Source organism: Lithobates pipiens, unplaced genomic scaffold, assembly GCF_037356315.1.
Source record: "Lithobates pipiens isolate NorthernLeopardFrog02 unplaced genomic scaffold, aLitPip1_a1.2 Scaffold_35, whole genome shotgun sequence".
NCBI lineage: Eukaryota > Metazoa > Chordata > Amphibia > Anura > Ranidae > Lithobates > Lithobates pipiens.
The window spans coordinates 14,255,934-14,278,100 of NW_027507811.1; the positions used below are offsets into that span (position 1 = coordinate 14,255,934).

Below are 22,167 nucleotides of genomic sequence, written 5' to 3' on the forward strand. Positions count from 1 at the left end.
TGAGGAATGGAGATGGACCTTTCATATGGTGTACAGTATCTCCTCCTCATTTGTTGGGAACATGACATTATATTGAGGAATGGAGATGGACCTTTCATATGGTGTACAGTATCTCCTCCACATTTTTTGGGAACATGACGTTATATTGAGGAATAGAGATGGACCTTTCATATGGTGTACAGTATCTCCACCTCATTTGTTGGGAACATGACGTTATATTGGGGAATGGAGATGGACCTTTCATATGGTATACAGTATCTCCTCCTCATTTGTTGGGAACATGACGTTATATTGAGGAATGGAGATGGACCTTTCATATGGTGTACAGTATCTCCTCCTCATTTGTTGGGAACATGACGTTATATTGAGGAATGGAGATGGACCTTTCATATGGTGTACAGTATCTCCTCCTCATTTGTTGGGAACATGACATTATATTGAGGAATGGAGATGGACCTTTCATATGGTGTACAGTATCTCCTCCTCATTTGTTGGGAACATGACGTTATATTGAGGAATGGAGATGGACCTTTCATATGATGTACAGAATCTCCTCCTCATCTGTTGGGAACATGACGTTATATTGAGGAATGGAGATGGACCTTTCATATGGTGTACAGAATCTCCTCCTCATTTGTTGGGAACATGACGTTATATCGAGGAATGGAGATGGACCTTTCATATGGTGTACAGTATCTCCTCCTCATTTGTTGGGAACATGACGTTATATTGAGGGATGGAGATGGACCTTTCATATGGTGTACAGAATCTCCTCCCCATTGTTGGGAACATGACGTTATATTGAGGAATGGAGATGGACCTTTCATATGGTGTACAGTATCTCCTCCTCATTTGTTAGGAACATGACGTTATATTGAGGAATGGAGATGGACCTTTCATATGATGTACAGTATCTCCACCTCATTTGTTGGGAACATGACATTATATTGAGGAATGGAAATGGACCTTTCATATGGTGTACAGTAGAAGAGGCACGTGGGGGAGGAAATATTATTATAAGTTCAGTTTTGGACAAGTTGAGTTTAAGGAAGTGTTGTGACATCCATACAGATATGTCTGTTAGTAGGTTAGTGATGCGTGAGGAGAGTGATTGAGTGAGTTGAGGGGGTGGAGAGATAGATTTGTGTGTCATCAGCGTAGAAATGATATTGAAAGCCGTGAGAGGCTATCAGCTGACCCAGGGAAGAGGTGTAGATTGAAAGTAAAAGAGGTCCAAGAACAGAACCTTGGGGGACTCCGACAGAGAAGGGAAGAGGAGTGGAGGAAGTAGAATTGTAAGTGACACTGAAGGTGCGTTGGGATAGGTAGGATGAAAGCCACTGAAGAGCACAGTCATGGAGACCAAGGGAGTAACGTTTTTTTGAGGAGGAGAGGGTGGTCAACCGTGTCAAAGACAGCTGAAAGGTCCAGAAGTAGGAGTACAGAATAGTGTCCGTTGGTTTTTGCAGTTAGTAGGTCATTTGTGAGCTTTAAAAGAGCAGTTTCTGTTGAGTGTTGAGGGCGAAATCCAGATTGAAGGGGATCAAGAAGGTTGTTTTAAATGAGGTAGTCACTCAGTTGGTTGTAAACCAGGCGCTCAAGGAGTTTAGAGGAAAATGGGAGCAAGGAGATAGGGCGTAGGTTGTTAGGATTGGTAGGGTCCAAGGATGTCTTTTTAAGTATGGGGGTGACCAGTGCATGTTTTTGAGCATTGGGGAAAATGCCAGAGGTGAGGGAGAGATTGAAGATGTGGGTTAGAGAGTGTAGTATAGAGTCAGATGGCGACCGTAGTGTTTGAGAGGGAATAGGATCCAGGGGGCAGGTGGTTAGGTGGGCGTTAGAAAGGAGTTTAGCAACTTCGTCTGTAGTAGCAATTTTGAATAAGGGGAGTGTTGAGAGTACCTGTTGTAGTGGGGTCTTAACTGGGGGAGATACCTGTAGAGTGGAGATTTCATCACGGATTGTATCAATCTTGTTTTTGAAGTGATTAGCAATCTCCTGGGCAGTAAGTGAGACAGGGGGTGGAGGCGGCAGAGGACGGAGTAGGGAGTTGAACATAGAGAAAAGTTTACGGGGACTGGACGAGAAGGTGTTAATAAGAGTTGTAAAGTAGGTCTGCTTGGCAGTGTGGGGGAAAGAGTAGTATTTTTGGAGGGCAGATTTGTATTGGTTGAAGTCTTTGAGAGACTTGGTCTTGTGCCACAGACGCTCAAGAGCGCGACTACGTTTTTTGAGAATTCTAGTGTCATCTGTTTGCCAGGGTTGTAGGGGTCGAGGTCTGATTCTGCGTGTAACGATTGGAGCGAGCTTGTCCATGGTGGAGGACAGGGTTTTATTATAGATGGAAGTGGCTTGGTTGATGCAGGACAGGGGAGAGATTTTGTCATAGAGGTGATCAGCAGCAGAATAGAGGAGAGAAGAGTTGAAGTTACGAAAGTTTCTACGGGTGATGGTTAGGCGATTGGAGGTAAAGGTGTTGGAAGACAGGGAGAGAGAGAAATTAATTAGGTGATGGTCGGAAAGAGGAGAAGGATTATTTGAGAAGTTGCGTGGAGTGCAAAGGTAGGAGAAGACAAGGTCAAGGGTGTTGCCATCAGAATGAGTAGAAGCCTGTACCCATTGCTTCAGGACAAATGAAAAGGTTAGACTAAGAAGTTTAGGAGTAGCAGGAGTGTTTGTATTAGCAGGGATGTTGAAATCACCAAGAAGGATTGTGGGAATTTCTGAAGACAGAAAGTAGGGTAGCCAGGCAGAGAACTCATCAAGGAAAGTGGATAATGGTCCAGGGGGCCGGTAGATCACAGCAATTCTTAGGGAAGTAGGAGAGAATAGACGAATACAGTGAGCTTCAAATGATGAGAGGGAAAGAGAGGGAGGGGAGTGAATAACCTGGAAGGTGCATTGGGGGGAGAGGAGGAGTCCCATTCCACCTCCCTTGTGTCCATTAGGCCTAGGGGAGTGAGTCCAGTGAAAGCCACCCTGGGAGAGGGAAGCAGGAGAAGGGGTGTCAGATTCGTGGAGGCAGGTTTCTGTGAGAGCAAGTAGATTAAAGGAATTAGTGACAAAGAGGTCATGAACAGCGGTGAGTTTGTTGCAGACAGAACGAGCATTCCAGAGGGCGCAGGAGAGGGGGAAGCTGGTTTTGGGAAGAAGAGGAATCGAGACTTAATTGCATAGATTGCGACTGCCAGAGGGTGTAGGGTGATGGGTGTGTTGGGTACAGTTAAATAAGGTAGGCCCAGGGTTAGGGGAAATATCTCCAGCGGTTAGCAGAAGTAGAAAAGTAAGGGAGGTAATATGAGAGTAGGCTTTGTATGAGGGGACATGCTTCAGTACCCTGGGGGGTTTGTTAGCAAGTGGGTTTAGAGTTAGAAAGAGGTGATGAGTGCAGTAGTAAGGAGAGGGGAGAAGTGATGGCGATATGTACAGATTGTGGGGTGGAGCGGGGGGGGGGGGGGGGTGGTGAAGAAAAGGGAGTTTGAGGAGAGAGGCTGCAATTGTGAAAAGGAGGAAAAGTAAAGAGTGCATGTTTCAGAGAGGAAGGTGAGAAAATTTGGAAATAAGGTCACCTGCAGTCTGCTGTGGGTTGCTTTGTGCAAATCGCTGAAGTGCAAGAGCAGAAGTGCCACTTATTTAAAGAACCCCACTTCTTTGGAAGCACCGCCTGTATGTGCAGCCCCCCCTGTATGTGTTCCCCCGTAAAGAAGGCCTTGTTCTTATACTGTGTTGGGTGTGGGTTGAATCTGGCAATTAATCAATCAGGAGGTAATATTGGGCACACATCTAGCAGAGCAAATCTTTTCACATCACATTCAAATTGAAACAGGACCAAAAGGCCAAAATTGTAAAGATAAGACAAGCCATAATTTAGGTAAGACTTACTAGCTAAATAAACATTGAAATAATGTGAGCATGCCTGCAGATTGAGATTGAAACAGCAGTGAAAAACATGAGGTTATATTAAGGAATCGAGATGGACCTTTCATATGGTGTACAGTATCTCCTCCTCATTTGTTGGGAACATGACGTTATATTGAGGAATGGAGATGAACCTTTCATATGATGTACAGTATCTCCTCCTCATTTGTTGGGAACATGACATTATATTGAGGAATGGAGATGGACCTTTCATATGGTGTACAGTTATCACCTACTCATTTGTTGGAAACTTTGTTTAACAAAAACAAAGACTGCATCCTTCTGGTAAGGATTATAGCTTTGAATACAATATAGTGTGCAAAACCTGCACTTAATTTGCTGGGAATATGCACTATTGGGTTGGGTACATCGATGATGTTCTGTCAGCAATTTAGGTTTCTTAATCTCTCCCTTATTGAAGCAACTGAAGATTTCTAACAAAGATCTTTAACAAAGGCACCGTAGAACAGGCTGAGGAAAAAAAGGGTTAGTCTCTGTATATGGAAGGGTTCTTTACTATACAAGCTGTGAAAATGAGGCTTAGTTTTCCACAGAGACTTGTGTTAGGAGACTCAATACATTACAGCAAAACCCGACTAGTTGTGTTTCAAAATACAAACTATATGAATGACTATTAATATAAAAACATGATTAAATGTGTTCCTGGGAGGCATTCAATTGCGGTTTAGGATCAGGAAGGAATTCTTTTATCCATGTTGAGAAAAAAATTAGGCCCAGTTTTATGTGGGTTTTTTCTGGGGTAACTGAAACCCTATGTTTAGAGAAGTATAATGAAATTGTGAGATGTTTTTGAATTTAGTGTTTATTACTTACTTGTGTCGATTTGTAGAGCAGATTTCTGTTTACTTTTCGTAGTCCTCTCCTCTTCCTCCTGCTGATCGTCACTCTCAAACATTTCGTCTTTTATTTTAACCTCAATTTTTATGTCTTTCAGATCTTCTTCCTAAATCCCAAAGATGACAAAATATAACAATAGGAAAAATAACAGCCAAGAACGAGAGGTTACATATTTTTGAGTTCTATTACCCAGTGCCATCTACCTGATCATTTTCTGTATAGTTGTCATCTTCATGTGTGGAATCCTGGGAACACAGAGGAGCACTCTCCACCTCTCCACTCACCAAAGTCTCTTCTTCTTCCTCTTTAACTTTGATGCTCTTTGGTTCTTTATCCTAAACCCCAAAGATAGATAACATTTTAGTATGAAATAACATAGATCTCATTTTGAGAGAATAAATACGTAGTTCTAGTCTCTGAATTCCATCTACCTGATTATGGTGAAGGATCACGAGATCTTCCTGTGTGGAATCTGGGGAACCTCTCTCTGGTGAGTGTTCATTACTGGGTGGCTCCTTCATGACATCCATAGAGAGGTCCTTGTGTCCTTCAGAAGACTCCTCCATCACACCATATTCCTCATCTTCATCTTTATACTCTTCTTTAACAATAATATTAAAATCTTCAAGATCTCCACTCTGGATAGATGATAAAACTTTCATTGTAATAAACATGCATCTGTATAAATTATAACTACCAGTGATGGTTAATCATCTACCTGATCAAGGTCAGAGTTGGTGTGATCTTCTTGTGTGGAATCCCGGGAATACAGAGGACATCTCTTTGGTGGGTTCCCATTACTGGATCCATCTGTAGGAAACACACACACTGACTGAATACATTGTTTCTATGTGTTTATCAGATGATGGGGGATCTAGGTGGACCCTCCGTACTGCTCTCTCCTTTACAATAAAATCTCCTCTTACCCGGTGATGTGAGAGGGGGCCGTTTCTTCATCATGACGTCCTTGTAAAGTTCTTTATGTCACCTCTTCAGTCAGGTCTCTTTTTTAATAGAAATAAGAATGATGTCACGTGACCTTACCAGAATCCTCCTTTATTCCTTATTTTGTTTACTATAAGAACATTTACTCCCTATGTTGTCTTGATTAAAACTTGTACTGTAATCTTTTTCCTCCCCATATCCTGATCCAGGGAAGACATGGTGCCCATTATCTCACAGTGATGAGAGCCAACAACCTCCAGACAGCTTTATGGAGGATAGATAAATGGTTCTATATTTAGGATGTATCCGGTCTATAAACCAGAGGCTCTGGATGGACAGTTGGATAAATGGATCTATATTTAGGATGTATCCGGTCTATAAACCAGAGGCTCTGGATGGACAGTTGGATAAATGGCTCTATATTTAGGATGTATCCGGTCTATAAACCAGAGGCTCTGGATGGACAGTTGGATAAATGGCTCTATATTTAGGATGTATCCGGTCTACAAACCAGAGGCTCTGGATGGACAGTTGGATAAATGGTTCTATATTTAGGATGTATCTGGTCTATTAAAGTATAAAGAATATATGAATATACATATGTCATCATCTGCTAGAAATAAGGCTCGTAGCCCAGTGTACAATTAGATTTCCAATATGTTTACATTTTTAACCAGAATTATATGATTAAAAATAAAAACTTTCAGTGCGATTATTTCGTGAAACTTGGATATGGTTTGTATATTCTATGGAAGCAAAATCGAGCTGAAATTGCGGCAAAGTATCACAGGAACCTCTTACAAAATTGCACTGATGTGAATGGCCACCATTGAAAACAATGTGGTTTCCTTTGTTAAGCTGCTCAAGTCACATCTGAAATTTCACAAGTGTGAACGGAGCTTAAAGGATATCACAGTGACTATGGAGGAAGAGGACGGACATGACGGAGGGTAACCGGGTGTAAATATAAAATAAGATCTGCTCACCTCCTCTACTGCCAGCTCCAGCAATGTCTGATCCCTACCTTCTCCTAATCTCTCACCCAGAACTTCCTGTCTTCAGCTGACATCATTTCCTGTCTGTGTTTGGTATCACTTCCTGTGTTTGCGTTCCACTGGCGATAAGTGAAATCGCCATCTTGTGGGGAAAATAATAACTACAGCACACAGTTTTAATACTTTGGTGGCTGCTCCTTTATGCATAGTTTTTTTGGGGGGTTTCTTCCTATATTACATAAAGAAATAAAGTCTATTAAAGATAATTTGAAGAGGACTGAAAATAAAAATTGAAAAAAAAAATTATGTTTAAGAGGAACTTCACCTCCTGGGATTAATTTTGCACTCTATGTATCTATATCTCTATCTATCATCTATCTATGTCAAGCTTTCTCAACCAGGGTTCCATGGTACCCTAGGATTCCTCCAGAGGTTGCTAGGGGTGCCTTGAGCAATGAGCAAGTTCTGCTTCCCAAATAAGTTCCTACTGACACAGTTGATCTTTTTAGCTATCCAGAAAGGGGCAATTCTTCCCAGCGACCACAAGTGTAAGACAAATTCTTGCCATTGATCTTCACAGTAATGTATCATGAGATGTAGATATAGGAATTTTAGCAGGGGTTCCCTGAGACCAGAAAGTTATTTCAAGGGTTCCTCTGTGCTGTATAGGGATGAGCGTCGTGTTCGAGTCGAACATACGTTTGACTCGAACATCGGCTGTTCGTCCGTACGGGGAAGTCTGAACGTTTTGGTCCGTTCGCGCCAAATTCGTGTGGCACTCGCGGCCCACAATGCACTGCGATGGTGCAGTGCATTGCTGGCTCATGATTGGCCAAGCATGCACTGTGACCCCGCATGCTTGGCCAATTGCAGCGCCAGAAGCAAGGAGAGCCATGATTGGCCACAGGCAGGATGCCTGTGGCCAATCATAGCTCAGGCTGTGTAGTGCACGCCCCACACTATATAAGGCCGCCAGCGCGGCGGCCTTGTGTAGTGTGTTGGCGTCTGAAGCAGTGGGTGTTCTGTGTACCTTCAACACAGTACACACCGATCGTTTTCGGCCGATTTTGGATCTTGCTGTTGTGTAGTGGTTGTTGTCTGCGTGCCCTGACCGCAGTAAACACCGCTATATTCACCTCACCTATATAGCTAGTGATCTATCTTTTATAATAGAGCTTGCAGTCAGTAGTGTTAGGAGCTAGTGCGTGCTGTCTGCATGCTCTGTACCCAGTACATACCGCTATATCCACCTACATAGCTCTTCTCTATTTGAGCCCACTTGCCATCTGCAGGAGTTATTGGAAGTTGTGTGTGCCTCCAGCACAGCACAGTATACATCTGTATATACCCCTTTATCTCTGGTGTTCTATAATAAAGGCATCTGCAGGAGTTAGTGGGTGTTGTGTGCCTCTAGCACAATATACACTACCCAACTGCTTTTTTACCCAACTCCCTTCAGGCCATTACCATGTCTGGAAGGCCAGCAAGGAGAGGCAGACAGGCGCGAGCCGATTAAAGAGGGCAAGCAGGCTCTGTGTCTAGAGACAACAGTGCTGGTCGTGGACGCGGTGCATTGTCATCAGCACGTGGCCATGGGACACGCTTGTTCTTCTTTTCGGCAGCTGGACATGTTGAGCCGCAACATGCCAATGACTTGGTAGAGTGGATGACCAAGACCTCTTCATCTTTCTCATCCTCTCTCACCCAGTCTCAGGGTACTAGCAAAGCAGCTGCCAACGCATCGTCTTCCCTCCTCTCAATGTCATCATCAGTGACTCCTTCCCTAGACCCACCACGTCCTCCTGAGGAGTCTCCTTAACTCTTTGAGCACAGTGTTGGGTACATGCTCCAGGAGGATGCCCAGTGTTTTGTGGGCTCTGATGATGACACTCAGCTAGAGGAAGGCAGTAGCGTGAATGCAGAGAGAGGGGATACTCAAGAAGGACAGCAATCTGGCAGTCATGTTCCACAAGCTGCAGCATACTGCCAGGTTTGCTACAGCGATGAAGAGGGAGGGGATGATGAGGGCACTTACTCCACGTGGGTGCCTGGTAGGAGAGAGGAGGAGGAGGCACATGTCCAACGAGGCAGGATGCCCTCCGGGGGCCAGCTTAGGGGCAGCACACTGACTGAATCACACCGCAGAGCTCCACCTGTGTAGGGCGCTGCCTCTGCACGTTATGCTAAAAGTTCTTTGGTGTGGGCCTTTTTTGAGACGAGTGCATCAGATTGCACCGCTGCTATTTGCAACATATGTCTCAAGCTATCTCGCATGGCCAAAACATCAGCCGCTTGGGCACCACGTGCTTGACCAGACATATGTTGACCTGCCATGCAGCTCGTTGGCAAGCGTACCTCAAAGACCCACACTAAAGAACAAAGCAGCCCTCTCCTTGCTCCTCATCAGCTGGCATCTCCAACCCCACTAGACCTTTAGTCCTCTCTGAAACCTGCTCTGAGAGGAATGAAGGTGTAGAATTAGGTGTGTCACAGCCAAGTGTTTCCGGGCACTCTGCTAGCAGTACACCCACGTCCGATTATAGCAGGCAAATGTCCCTGCCCCAGCTGCTGGACCGGCGAAAGAAGTTCACTCCCAGCCATCCACATGCCCAGCGGTTGAATGCTAGCTTGGCTAAATTGCTAGCACTTCAACTGCTGCCTTTTCAGTTGGTAGACTCGGCCCCCTTCCGTGAGTTTGTACAATGTGCGGTTCCTCAGTGGCAGGTCCCCAAACGCCACTTTTTCTCACGGAAGGCGATTCCGGCTCTCTACCGGCATGTGGAAGGCAATGTCCTTGCCTCGCTGGACAGGGCGGTCAGCGGTAAGGTGCATATTAACGCTGACTCATGGTCCAGCAGGCATGGACAGGGACGTTACCGGTCTTTCACGGCCCATTGGGTCACTCTTCTGGCAGCTGGGAAGGATGCAGGACAAGGTGCAGTAGTGTTGGAGGTTGTTCCGCCACCACGCCTCCAAAATGCTACTATTGGTTGTGACACACCTCTCTCCTCCACCCCCTCCTCTTCTTCTTCCTCCATGGCCTCTTCCACTGCTCTGTCCTCAGAAGCAGCGGTGCTCTGTAGGCGTTCCAGGCGCTACGCAAGTACGCAGGCAAAACGATGTCATGCCGTGCTTGCGCTGGTTTGTTTGGGAGACAGGAGTCACACTGGGGCGGATGTTTTGTCAGCTCTGCAGGGGCAGGCCGAGAGGTGGTTGATGCCACGCCAGCTTAAGCCAGGAATGGTGGTTTGCGACAATGGCACCAACCTCCTCTCCGCCCTCCGACAGGGACAACTGACCCATGTGCCCTGTGTAGCTCACGTCCTTAACCTGGTGGTGCAGCGGTTCTTGGGCAGGTACCCCGGCTTACAGGATGTCCTGAAGCAGGCCAGGAAAGTCTGTGTGCATTTCCACCGATCATTTAATGCCTGTGCTTGGCTGGCTGAGCTCCAAAAGGAGTTGAACCTGCCCAAGAACCGCCTTATATGTGACATGCCCACCAGGTGGAACTCAACATTGGCCATGCTGCAGCGGCTGCACACGCAGCAGAGGGCCATCAATGAGTACCTGTGCGACTACGGCACCAGGACAGGGTCAGGGGAGCTCGGATTTTTCTCACCACGCCAGTGGTGCATGATCAGGGATGCATGCACTGTCCTGTCACCGTTTGAGGAGGCCACAAGGATGGTGAGCAGTGACAGTGCATGCATCAGTGACACTGTACCTCTTGTCCACCTCTTGGAGCATACGCTGCGTGGAATAATGGACAGGGCACTTGAGGCAGAACAGAGGCAGGAAGAGGAGGACTTCCTTGCCTCTCAAGGCCCCTTTATCCAGACAGTGTTCCTGCTGTGCCACCCATCACACAGGAAGAGGAAGAGGAGGAGGAGGATGATTTTGTCAGCATGGAGGTGGAGGCTGGCACTCAGCATCAGCAGCAGCAGCAGCAGTCTTGTAGGGATGATTTACAGTCCCAAGAAACACGTGGACTTGTACGTGGCTGGGAGGAGGTAGCTGCGGATCATGTTGTCCTTAGTGACCCAGAGGACTCCGGACTGAATGCCTCAGCTAACCTACGCTGCATGGCCTCCCTGATCCTGCAAAGCCTGCGGAAGGATCCTCGTATTCTTCGGATCAAGGAGAGGGACCATTACTGGCTAGCCACTCTCCTTGATCCACGGTACAAGGGTAAGGTTGCCGACCTTATCTTGCCATCGCAGAGGGAGCAGAGGATGAGACATCTCCGGGAGGCCTTGCAGAAAGGTCTGTGCAACGCGTTCCCAGAGACTGGGAGGTTACAAACTCCTGGTCCTGGACAACGTGTTGCTGAGGCATCGGTCAGAAGTCGCGGTGGAGAAGGTGGCCGTCTGACTGATGCTTTCAGACAATTTTTTAGTCCGCAGCCCCAAGGTATGATCGGTTCCAGCAACCATCGCCAGCGTCTGATTTACATGGTGCAGGAATACCTAGGGGCAAGGTCAGACTTGGACGCCTTTCCCACCGAAAATCCTCTGGCTTACTGGGTCTTGAGGATGGATCACTGGCCAGAGCTTGCACAGTATGCAATTGAGCTACTGGCCTGTCCTGCATCCAGCGTTCTTTCGGAACGCACCTTCAGTGCTGCTGGTGGCTTTGTTACCGATCACAGGGTGCGGCTGTCTACCGAATCAGTTGATCGACTGACCTTCATCAAGATGAATCAGTCTTGGATCACCCACAGCTACCAAGCACCTGAAGCTGATGTAACCGAATAATTTTTTTTGAAATATCACATCCCTTCAAGACTGCCTATGCTGATGCTGAGTGACTGTCCTGTTATGTTGATTGTCTATCCTCTTCCTCCTCCGATGATATGTTGGAAGAACATTTCTGTTTCTGGGTGATGCCATCAGCCCAATTTTTCTGACCCTGTTTAACAGGGGCGTTTAAGTACAATTTTTGATGCAATGCTTTGCAGCACGGCTAATTCCTGCAAAAAAAAACTAGAGTATATGGGAGAGGTTGCAGTGTGGTGGCACCAGTGCCTAAAGTCCAATTTTTCTGCCCCTGTTTAACAGCGGCGTTTAAGTACAATTTTTGATGCAATGCTTTGCAGCAGGGCTAATTCCTGCAATAAAACTAGAGTATATGGGAGAGGTTGCAGTGTCGTGGCACCAGCAGCAGTGCCTAAGGCCCAATTTTTCTGCCCCTGTTTAACAGGGACATGTAATTACAATTCTTGATATAATATTTCACAGGAGGGCCCCTTCCTGTGCCCACCCAGAGTAACTGTGAGGACTTATAGTGTTGTGGCACCAGCACCACAACCACCAAAGGTCAATTTTTCTACCACTGTTCAACAATGGCATGTAATTACAATTCCTGATATAATCGTTCACAGCAGGGCGCTCCAGCGCCCACCAAGAGTCACTTTGAGGGCTTACAATGTTGTGGCAAAACCAACACCTTGTTCCGCCATTTCTACAGAGCATATAGGGCAGGCCCCTACTTTCAAACATCCAACTTACAAACATCTCCTACTTGCAAACGGAAGACAACAGCAAGTGAGATGAAAAAAGATGGACGACAAAACAAATTATACAGGGGTGATAACCCTTCCCTATGTTTTCCAAAAAGCTTAAAAATTTTTTTTTGACTGGAGCTACACTTTAAAACACAACAAACCTACACAGTCCCTGTCTTGTTTGCACCGCCTGTATACTGCTGTTCTGAGTATATAGGGCCTGGGGGCCACACGCATTTCCTTTTTTTAATATGGGTACGGGGTTCCCCTTAATATGCGTACAAGACCCAAAGGGGCTGGTAATGGGCAGGGAGGGCTACCCATGCCATTTTTCTCAATGATTTTCAACCATATTGCAGGAACTAGATATAACATTAAAACCGCAAGCAGCTTTAAATGACGTTATTGCCGTTAAATGTCATTTTGTGCAGGGACTGTTCTAAACACGGGAAACACGTGGCACTTCACAGGCATACTACAGACACCCCCCCCCCCAGGCACCATGTTTAAAGGAATATTTCACTTTTTTTTTCCACTTTAATCGTCATTAAAATCAGTGCTCCCGCCAAAACGGCAGTTTTTAAAACTTTTTTTTGCATTGACCCATGTTCCCTGGGGCAGGAGGCAGGTCCCCAAACCCTTTTTAGGACAGTATCTTGCATATTAGCCGTTAAAATTAGCACTTTTAATTTCGAACATTCGAGTCCCATAGACTTCAATGGGGTTCTAACGTTTGTACAAATTTTGGGTCCGTTCGAAAGTTCTGGTGCGAACCGAACCGGGGGGGTGTTCGGCTCATCCCTAGTGCTGTATTAACCGGGACCTAGAAGTCCCTCCAAAAACCATTCTATATTTCTATAAACTGGTTCTCTAGATGTAAAGAGACCGACCAGGTTGAATAGGACCAATCAAAAGGCAGCCCTTAGATTAGTCTATGTTTTTTCTTCAACCAGTGGGTTGAGGAGAAAGAAAATATACTCGATTCCCCCATCCACCTCAAGTGTGGTAGGTCCTGACCATCAATATAAGGCAAGCCTTTCTTCACTGACCATCAATGTAAGGAAGTCCTTCTCCACTGACCACCAATGAAAGGGAAGCATTTTTCAAGAGCCCTCAAAAGTGAGGGGGTCTGTCTCCATTGATCAACGTATGGGAACTCTTACATTGTGACAATGATAGAACAAGTCAACTGACACTGACTAAGGCAACCTTTAGATTATTCAATTTTCTTTGTTCAACCAGTGGGTTGAGCTAAGAAGAGGTACTCAAATCCTCCATCCACCTCAAGTGTGGTAGATCCTGACCATCAACATAAGGCGAGCCTTTCTTCACTGACCATCAACGTAAGGAGGTCCTTCACTGACCACCAATGAAAGGGGGCTCTTTTCCAAAGACCCCCAAAAGTGAGGGGCCCACCTCCCCATACAGTGGTAGTCAGTGGAGGTGGCCCCCCTAATTTTTAGGGGTCTTTGGAAAAGATACCCCTTACATTGGTGGTCGGTGAAGGACCTCCTTACAGTGATGGTCAGTGAACACCTTATATTGTGACAAGTATGGGACCGACCAATCAACTGACACTGACTAAGGCAACCCCTCAATTATTCAGTTATTTTCATTCAACCAGTGGGTTGAGTGAAAACAAAACGTACTCACTTCCCCCATCCACCTCAAGTGTGATAGGTCCTGACCACTAATGTAAGGCGAGCCTTTCTTTACTGACCATGAAATTAAGGAAGTCCTTCTCCACTGATCACCAATGAAAGGGGGCCCTTTTTCAAGGACCCCCACAAGTGAGAGGGCCTGTCTCCACTGACCATCAATGTATGGGAACCCTTACATTGTGACAATGATGGGGCCAATCAACTGGCACTGAGTAAAGCAGCCCTTAGATCAGTGATTCTCAACCAGGGTTCTGTGGAACCCTAGGGTTCCTCCAGAGGTTGCTAGGGGTTCCTTCAGCCTTGGGCAATTTCTGCCTCTCAGATAAGTTCCCACTGACACCACTGATCGTTTTAGCTATCTGTAAGGCGTTAATTCTTCCCAATGACCACCATTCCTCTCACTGACCATCACACTAATGTATCATGATCTACATATGCTCGAAACCTTGGTGTCTTATCTGTCACCTTGAGAAAAAGAATATGGATGTTCTCAAAACTTTGGTGTACTATCTATCACCTTGAGAAAGAGGATCTGCATATTCTCGAAACCTAGGTCTTTTACCCGTCACCTTGAGAAAGAGGATCTACATTTGCTCGAAACCTTGGTGTCCTGTCACCTTGAGAAATAGGATCTGGATATTCTCAAAACCATGGTGTATTATCTGTCACCTTGAGAAAAAGAATCTGGATATTATCGAAAATTTGGTGTACTATCTATCACCTTGAGAAAGAGGATCTGCATATGCTCAAGACCTTGATCTTTTATCTGTCACGTTAAAAAAAGAGGATTTGCATATTTTCGAAACCTTTGTGTTTTATTTGTCACCTTGAGAAAGAGAGGATCTGCATTTTCTCGAAACCTTGGTCTTTTATCTGTTACCTTGAGATAGAAGACCTGCATATTCTCGAAACTTTGGTGTTTTTAGGGACTTCTGTAAATGGTCATTCTAGAACAGTGGTTGTCAAGGGGGCCTCAAATGCGGCCCCTGACATCACCTAAGGATCACATATAACGTTCAGTATATGTAATGCTTGAGAGGACAGTCAGAAACTGCAGACCTAATAGAAAAAAATGAGGGTCAGAGAGTGAGGACAGGATACATTTTTGGCCAGTGATATGCTGCAGAAGACAATACAAAACCGGGAATATGTTACATGACACTAGTAGAGATCAATGTGATTATGCTAATCAACTTTCCCACTACAGACTGCTGGGGTCCAAGGGCCACACATTATATACCAAAGGGCCTCATGTAGTCCTTTGGCCGTATACCTGCCCTACCCATCATGAGCTGTTCCCACTTCCTAATAGATATTGATATTATGGAAGAGAGCCAAGAATTGTAGCAGATCGATCTCTCTACCACGCAGATCACCTCTACCAGGATACACCCCTTTAAAAATTAATTTATTGTTTAGCATACATGGACTTACCTATCCCACTTGTTCAATCCCACCGTATATTTATCAACAGCTTCAGCAGGCATGCGTAGTCCAATGTACAATTAGATTTCCAACATGTTTACATTTTTTACCAGACTTTCAGAATGAAAAATATTTCTTCCTATGTTGTTTTATCTGGTGTGTAAGAAGTTTCCCTTTCCCATTGCAATGTTTCCCACACTCTTAAACCTTGAGAAAGAGGATCAGCGTGTTTTCGAAAGATGGGTGTCTTGTCTGTCACCTTGAGAAAGAGGATCTGCATATTTTCGAAACCTTGGTGTTTTATCTATCACCTTGAGAAAGAAGACCTGCATGTGCTCAAAACCTTGATGTTTTATCTGTCACCTTGAGAAAGAGGACCTGCATGTTCTCAAAACCTTGATGTTTTATCTGTCACCTTGAGAAAGAGGATCTGCACATGCTCAAGACTTTTATCTTTTATCTGTCACCTTAAAAAAAAAGAGGATCTGCATATTCTCGAAACCTAGGTTTTTTTATTTGTCACCTTGAGAAAGAATATCTGCATATTCTCGAAACCTGGATGTTTTTTCTGTCACCTTGAGAAAGAGGACCTGCATGTGCTCGAAACCTTGGTGTTTTACATGTTAACTTGAGGAAGAGGATCTGCATATTCCCAAAACCTTGGTGTACTATCACCTTGAAAAAGAGGATCTACATATGCTCGAAACCCTGGTGTTTCACCTGTCACCTTGAGAAAGAGGACCCGCATGTGCTCAAAACCATGCTGTTTTACATGTTACCGTGAGAAAGAGGATCTGCATATTCTCAAAACCTTGGTGTACTATCTATCATCTTGAAAAAGAGGATCTACCCATGCTCGAAACCCTGGTGTTTCATCTGTCACATTAAGAAAGAGGACATGCATATTCTCAAAACCTTGGCGTTTTTAGGGACTTTAAAAAAAGTTAATTCTATAACTGTGGTTGTAAACTTATGAGCTAAAGTGGACCTCAAATGTGACCCTGGACACTACCAGGGGGGCACATATAATGTTCAATATATGTAATGCTTAAAAGGACTGTCAGAAACTGCAGGCCTAATAGAGGAAATGAGGGTCAGAGTGAGGACAGGATACATTTTTGGCCGGGGGATATGCTACAGAAGACAATACAAAACTGGGAACATGTTACATAAGGGCTAGTAGAGATCAATGCTATTACTCTAATCCATGTTCCTACTACAAATTACTATGGTCCAAGGGCCACACGTCATATACCAAAGGCACCTGTGTTCTAGAACATTGTTGGAGTGCTGTTTTTTCTCAGTGTTTAGGTCTGTATACCCACCCCATCCATCATGAATGGCTCCCACCCTTCCTAATGGATATTGATATTATGGATGAGAGCCAGGAACTGTAGAAGGCCAATCTCACTACCAATTCTATCAGTATGCACCCATTTAAAAATGTTTTTATTTTTTTAACATACATGGACTTAACTATCCCACTTGTTCAATCCCACCATACATTTGACAACAGCTTCAGCAGGTATGCGTAGTCTCAGTGTCTAATTCGATTTCCAATATGTTTACATTTTTTACCACACTTTGAGAATGAAAAGCGGCTCATCCTAGAGTGTGTTATCCAGTGTGTAAAAAGTTTTCCTGTCCCATTGAAACGTTTCCCATGCTCTGAAACCTTGAGAAAGAGGATGTGCATACGCTCGAAACCTTGGTGTTTTATCTGTCACCTTGAGAAAGAGGAAGTGCATTTACGCTCGAAACCTTGGTGTTTTATCTGTCTCCTTGAGAAAGAGGAAGTGCATATACGCTCAAAACCTTGGTGTTTTATCTGTCTCCTTGAGAAAGAGGAAGTGCATTTACGCTCGAAACCTTGGTGTTTTATCTGTCTCCTTGAGAAAGAGGAAGTGCATATACGCTCAAAACCTTGGTGTTTTATCTGTCTCCTTGAGAAAGAGGAAGTGCATACGCTCGAAACCTTGGTGTTTTACCTGTCTCCTTTAGAAAGAGGAAGTGCATACGCTCGAAACCTTGGTGTTTTACCTGTCTCCTTTAGAAAGAGGAAATGCACACGTTCAAAACCTTGGTCTTTTAACTGTCTCCTTGAGAAAGAGGAAGTGCATACGCTCAAAACCTTGGTGTTTTAACTGTCTCCTTGAGAAAGAGGAAGTGCATACGCTCAAAACCTTGGTATTTTATCTGTCACCTTGAGAAAGAGGAAGTGCATACGCTCGAAACCTTGGTGTTTTATCTGTCCCCTTGAGAAAGAGCATATGCTCGAAACCTTGGTGTTTTATCTGTCACCTTGAGAAAGAGGAAGTGCATACGCTCGAAACCTTGGTGTTTTATCTGTCACCTTGAGAAAGAGGATCTGCAGTCCACTGTGTGACTTTCCTGGTGTTTAAGAACTTTTTCCTTTTCTGTAAAACATTTCCCGCACTCTATGAAAAAGGACGCTAACTTGTATGACTTTTAAAGTGATGGAGAAGTTTTCCTTTCGCAGCGAAACCTTTACCGCACTCTGAACATGAGAAAGGCTGCTGCCCGTTGTGAATTCTCTCATGTTTAACGAGGTCTCCCTTCTCAATAAAAGATTTTGCGCAAACTGAACACGAGAAAGGACGCTCACCCTTGTGAATTCTCTCGTGTCTAACAAGAGCATTTCTCAGTATGAAACTTTTCCCGCACACTGAACACGAATAAGGCCGCTCACCCGTGTGAATTCTTTTGTGCTTACGAAGGTCTCCTTTGAGAATGAAACTTTTCCCACATTCTGTACATGAATAAGGACGCTCGCCTGTGTGACTTCTCTGGTGTATACGGAGGTCCGATGTCTGAATAAAACATTTCCCGCACTCCAGACATGCATAAGGACGCTCGCCCGTGTGACTCCTCTGGTGTCTAAGAAGTGTTTTTTTCTCACTAAAAGATTTCCCGCACTCTGAACATGAATAAGGCCGCTCGCCCGTGTGGGTCTTCAAGTGTCTCACAAGTATATTTTTCAGAATGAAAGATTTCCCGCACTCCAAACACGAAAAGGGACGCTCGCCCGTGTGCGTTCTCTGATGTTTAAGAAGGTCCCCATTCGTAATAAATCCTTTCCCGCACTCTGAACACGAATAAGGAAGTTCACCTGTGTGAATTTTCTGATGTTTTTGAAGGTCCCCTTTATGGATGAAGCTTTTCCCGCACTCTGAGCACGAATGGGGACGCTCACCCGTGTGAATTCTTTGGTGTTTAATAAGAACTCCTTTCTGAATGAAACATTTCCCGCACTCTGAACATGAGAAAGGCCGCTCGCCCGTGTGAATTTTTTGGTGCCTAAGAAGTGTTCGGCTTCCGGTGAAAGATTTTAGGCAAACTGAACATGGCCATGAAGGCTCTTCCATGGGATCTCTTCCATTCCGTAAAGATTCCTTGGCATTAGATGGACCCGTTGCTCTATCGTCTCTTCTATGTAAAGCTGGAGTGTTAGTATGTGAATTATCAAAGGGTTCCTCGGGAATAGAGGGGTCCATTGATCTCTCCAAATGACAAGGTCCCGAACGTCTATTTACAGCAATGAGATTTACTCCCGGAGAACGTTGTGCAATGCCTTTATCTTCTGCGTTATAATCGGGAGATAATAGATGTTCCTCAGAGATATTCCAGGTATAGTGCCTACCTGTTGGAAAAGATAAATATATTTTTTAAAACGTATTCTTCACATTTTTTTCACATTCAGGAATCGTACATGCTCATAGCTCTGAAAAAGAAGTGAATACAATTACTACACAAATATAGGACTATAAGCTGGATAAAGGTTACAAAACAACCAAACTACAGTGAGCAACATGGTACAGGAGGTGGTCCTAGGCTCTGCAGACATGGTACAGAAGATGTTTATCAGAAGGTGGAAAGAAGGCAAATCTAACACTTGAAATGCAAACAAAGACACCTAGTGGCGCTAAACAAAATCCACACTGTTGAATAGCCGTGTGCTATAATACTCAACGTGAAAAAAATGTGCATAAAACAATGATCAACAATACAATAAATAATGATGAAATAGCAGAGTAAAGTGACAATCAAATAGAAATATGCAATCAGAAAAATTATACAAATCGCATAAATAGTATTGCTGTGAATAAGTGACAACGTGAAAAATCAAAAATGAACACAAGGACAAATAGTGCTCTAAAAGAATATGTGGTTCCAAAGTGAGTTCAATTAATCTTCAATCAAGGAGAATCAATGAAAAGCAGCAATCCCAATGGTGGCAATAGTTCAAAGATTGATTAATTCAAACTAAACATTCTGTAGCCAAGTGTCCATCAAGTGTAAAGCCTCCACCGTACCCTTGGTGCTCGTGCCCCCCTTGTATAAAAAACTCACCAAAGGTATTGCCCAGCACTCTCGTGTCAGGCAAAAGCGCTTATAGTGTATGCAAATGATGATTAATTTCTCCAAATCGCTTCTTATGAGAACTCCGCAGGCAGAGGGTAGTCACTTATTATCTCAAAATTACCTCAAGGAGACAAAAGGAAACTTCCCATAGTGTAATAATGTAAAACTAGTTTAATAAACGTAAAAGTTTAAAATCACACTCACATGGGTTCAATTAAAAACAGGCACTTCAAAAAGACAATCCACTGGTCAATTCAAAGGTTCTTCCCTCATGAACATTAGTGAGTAAGCTGGATGCAGGCTAGGAAGTGTCACATAGCACCGTCTCTATACAAGGTATCTGTGTGGTACCTGACAGCAGATATCTCAAATCGAAAACAGCGCCAAAAAACGTCCTTCAATCTGTATGTTCTCCTCCCTCCGCCTTCTATCAGCTTGATTACTGTGTGTGCTGGTCGCCGTATAGCCACGCCCCCGACATGTTTCGTCCAATGGACTTCCTCATGGGTTTGGCTATCCAGCTGTAACATCCCACATCCAACTTTTGGATTTGGATGACATCTTTATGGAGGGCAGTGCTAATGACTGAAAATAACCAATATTTGTTTTTCCACGATATCGCTGAGTGCATGATGTCTGCGCAGGTCATGTGACTGTGACTTGTTTGGGTGTATCAAGATGGCGCGGGTGTAGGAGGATAGCCTTATCTAGGACGTGGGCATAAGGGGGAAGTCTCTTTAGCCGCTCACCATAGATGTAGTTTAATCACTGACGCTTGCGCAGCTCATCAGTGACACCGGGGTGTACTATAATGGCGCGGGTGTAGTGGGCGGTTTGGTGAGATGGGCGGTGTCTTACGTGATGACAGTGACGCCTAGGTTTGGCCAATCAGCACACGTAATTTACGAGCGCCCTTGAATGCTCCACGCATGCGCGCCGAGTAAATAAAAAACATCCACTGCTATGATCGGCCAATGAGGTAAAAGGGTAGGTTTGATGTGCCTCCCTCACATTATGTGACTTATTTGTTTGATCGCTATGTGAGCAATGGGGGTGTTATTGAGAGTGCCTGCTATACCTAAAATTTGTTCGGGGTTGGTGATGGCATTTACAGTGATCCACCCATTGTGGAAGTTTGTCGGCCAATTAGAAGCTATGGGGGGGAGTGGTCACTTGAAGGGGGAGTGTCTGGTCACCTGTGGCTGCAAATAAAAGGGGGGATGTTACAGCTGGATAGCCAAACCCATGAGGAAGTCCATTGGACGAAACATGTCGGGGGCGTGGCTATACGGCGACCAGCACACACAGTAATCAAGCTGATAGAAGGCGGAGGGAGGAGAACATACAGATTGAAGGACGTTTTTTGGCGCTGTTTTCGATTTGAGATATCTGCTGTCAGGTACCACACAGATACCTTGTATAGAGACGGTGCTATGTGACACTTCCTAGCCTGCATCCAGCTTACTCACTAATGTTCATGAGGGAAGAACCTTTGAATTGACCAGTGGATTGTCTTTTTGAAGTGCCTGTTTTTAATTGAACCCATGTGAGTGTGATTTTAAACTTTTACGTTTATTAAACTAGTTTTACATTATTACACTATGGGAAGTTTCCTTTTGTCTCCTTGAGGTAATTTTGAGATAATAAGTGACTACCCTCTGCCTGCGGAGTTCTCATAAGAAGCGATTTGGAGAAATTAATCATCATTTGCATACACTATAAGCGCTTTTGCCTGACACGAGAGTGCTGGGCAATACCTTTGGTGAGTTTTTTATACAAGGGGGGCACGAGCACCAAGGGTGCGGTGGAGGCTTTACACTTGATGGACACTTGGCTACAGAATGTTTAGTTTGAATTAATCAATCTTTGAACTATTGCCACCATTGGGATTGCTGCTTTTCATTGATTCTCCTTGATTGAAGATTAATTGAACTCACTTTGGAACCACATATTCTTTTAGAGCACTATTTGTCCTTGTGTTCATTTTTGATTTTTCACGTTGTCACTTATTCACAGCAATACTATTTATGCGATTTGTATAATTTTTCTGATTGCATATTTCTATTTGATTGTCACTTTACTCTGCTATTTCATCATTATTTATTGTATTGTTGATCATTGTTTTATGCACATTTTTTTCACGTTGAGTATTATAGCACACGGCTATTCAACAGTGTGGATTTTGTTTAGCGCCACTAGGTGTCTTTGTTTGCATTTTTCAAGTGTTAGATTTGCCTTCTTTCCACCTTCTGATAAACATATTTAATTTTTTAAGTGGCAGCTGGAGGGAGGGGGTATATGAGCGCTGTGATGATACACCAATTGGGAGGTTATTGAGGGTGTAGCTCAAGTTGTTTATGGTACAGAAGATGTCAGAGGCTGTGCGAAAAGGGTTCAGGAGGTGGTCATAGGCTGTGCGGACATGGTAGAGGAGGAGATGTCAGAGGCTGTGGACAAGGTACAGGAGATGTCAGAGGCT

At 44.4% G+C, this 22,167-nt stretch overlaps 1 protein-coding gene across 1 annotated transcript in view; it reads right to left on the minus strand.

Annotated features, from left to right (window-relative positions):
- The window catches only part of LOC143955503 (uncharacterized), a 55,939-nt gene that overhangs the window by 28,961 nt on the left and 4,811 nt on the right, over nt 1-22,167 (minus strand). The window contains exons 7-13 of the mRNA XM_077465538.1: nt 17,760-18,966; nt 17,607-17,683; nt 5,703-5,753; nt 5,495-5,586; nt 5,208-5,414; nt 4,980-5,111; nt 4,753-4,882 (exon numbers count right to left, since the gene is read on the minus strand). Coding sequence (XP_077321664.1) covers nt 4,753-4,882; nt 4,980-5,111; nt 5,208-5,414; nt 5,495-5,586; nt 5,703-5,753; nt 17,607-17,683; nt 17,760-18,966 — 1,896 coding nt within the window. The remainder of the gene's footprint in view (nt 1-4,752; nt 4,883-4,979; nt 5,112-5,207; nt 5,415-5,494; nt 5,587-5,702; nt 5,754-17,606; nt 17,684-17,759; nt 18,967-22,167) is intronic.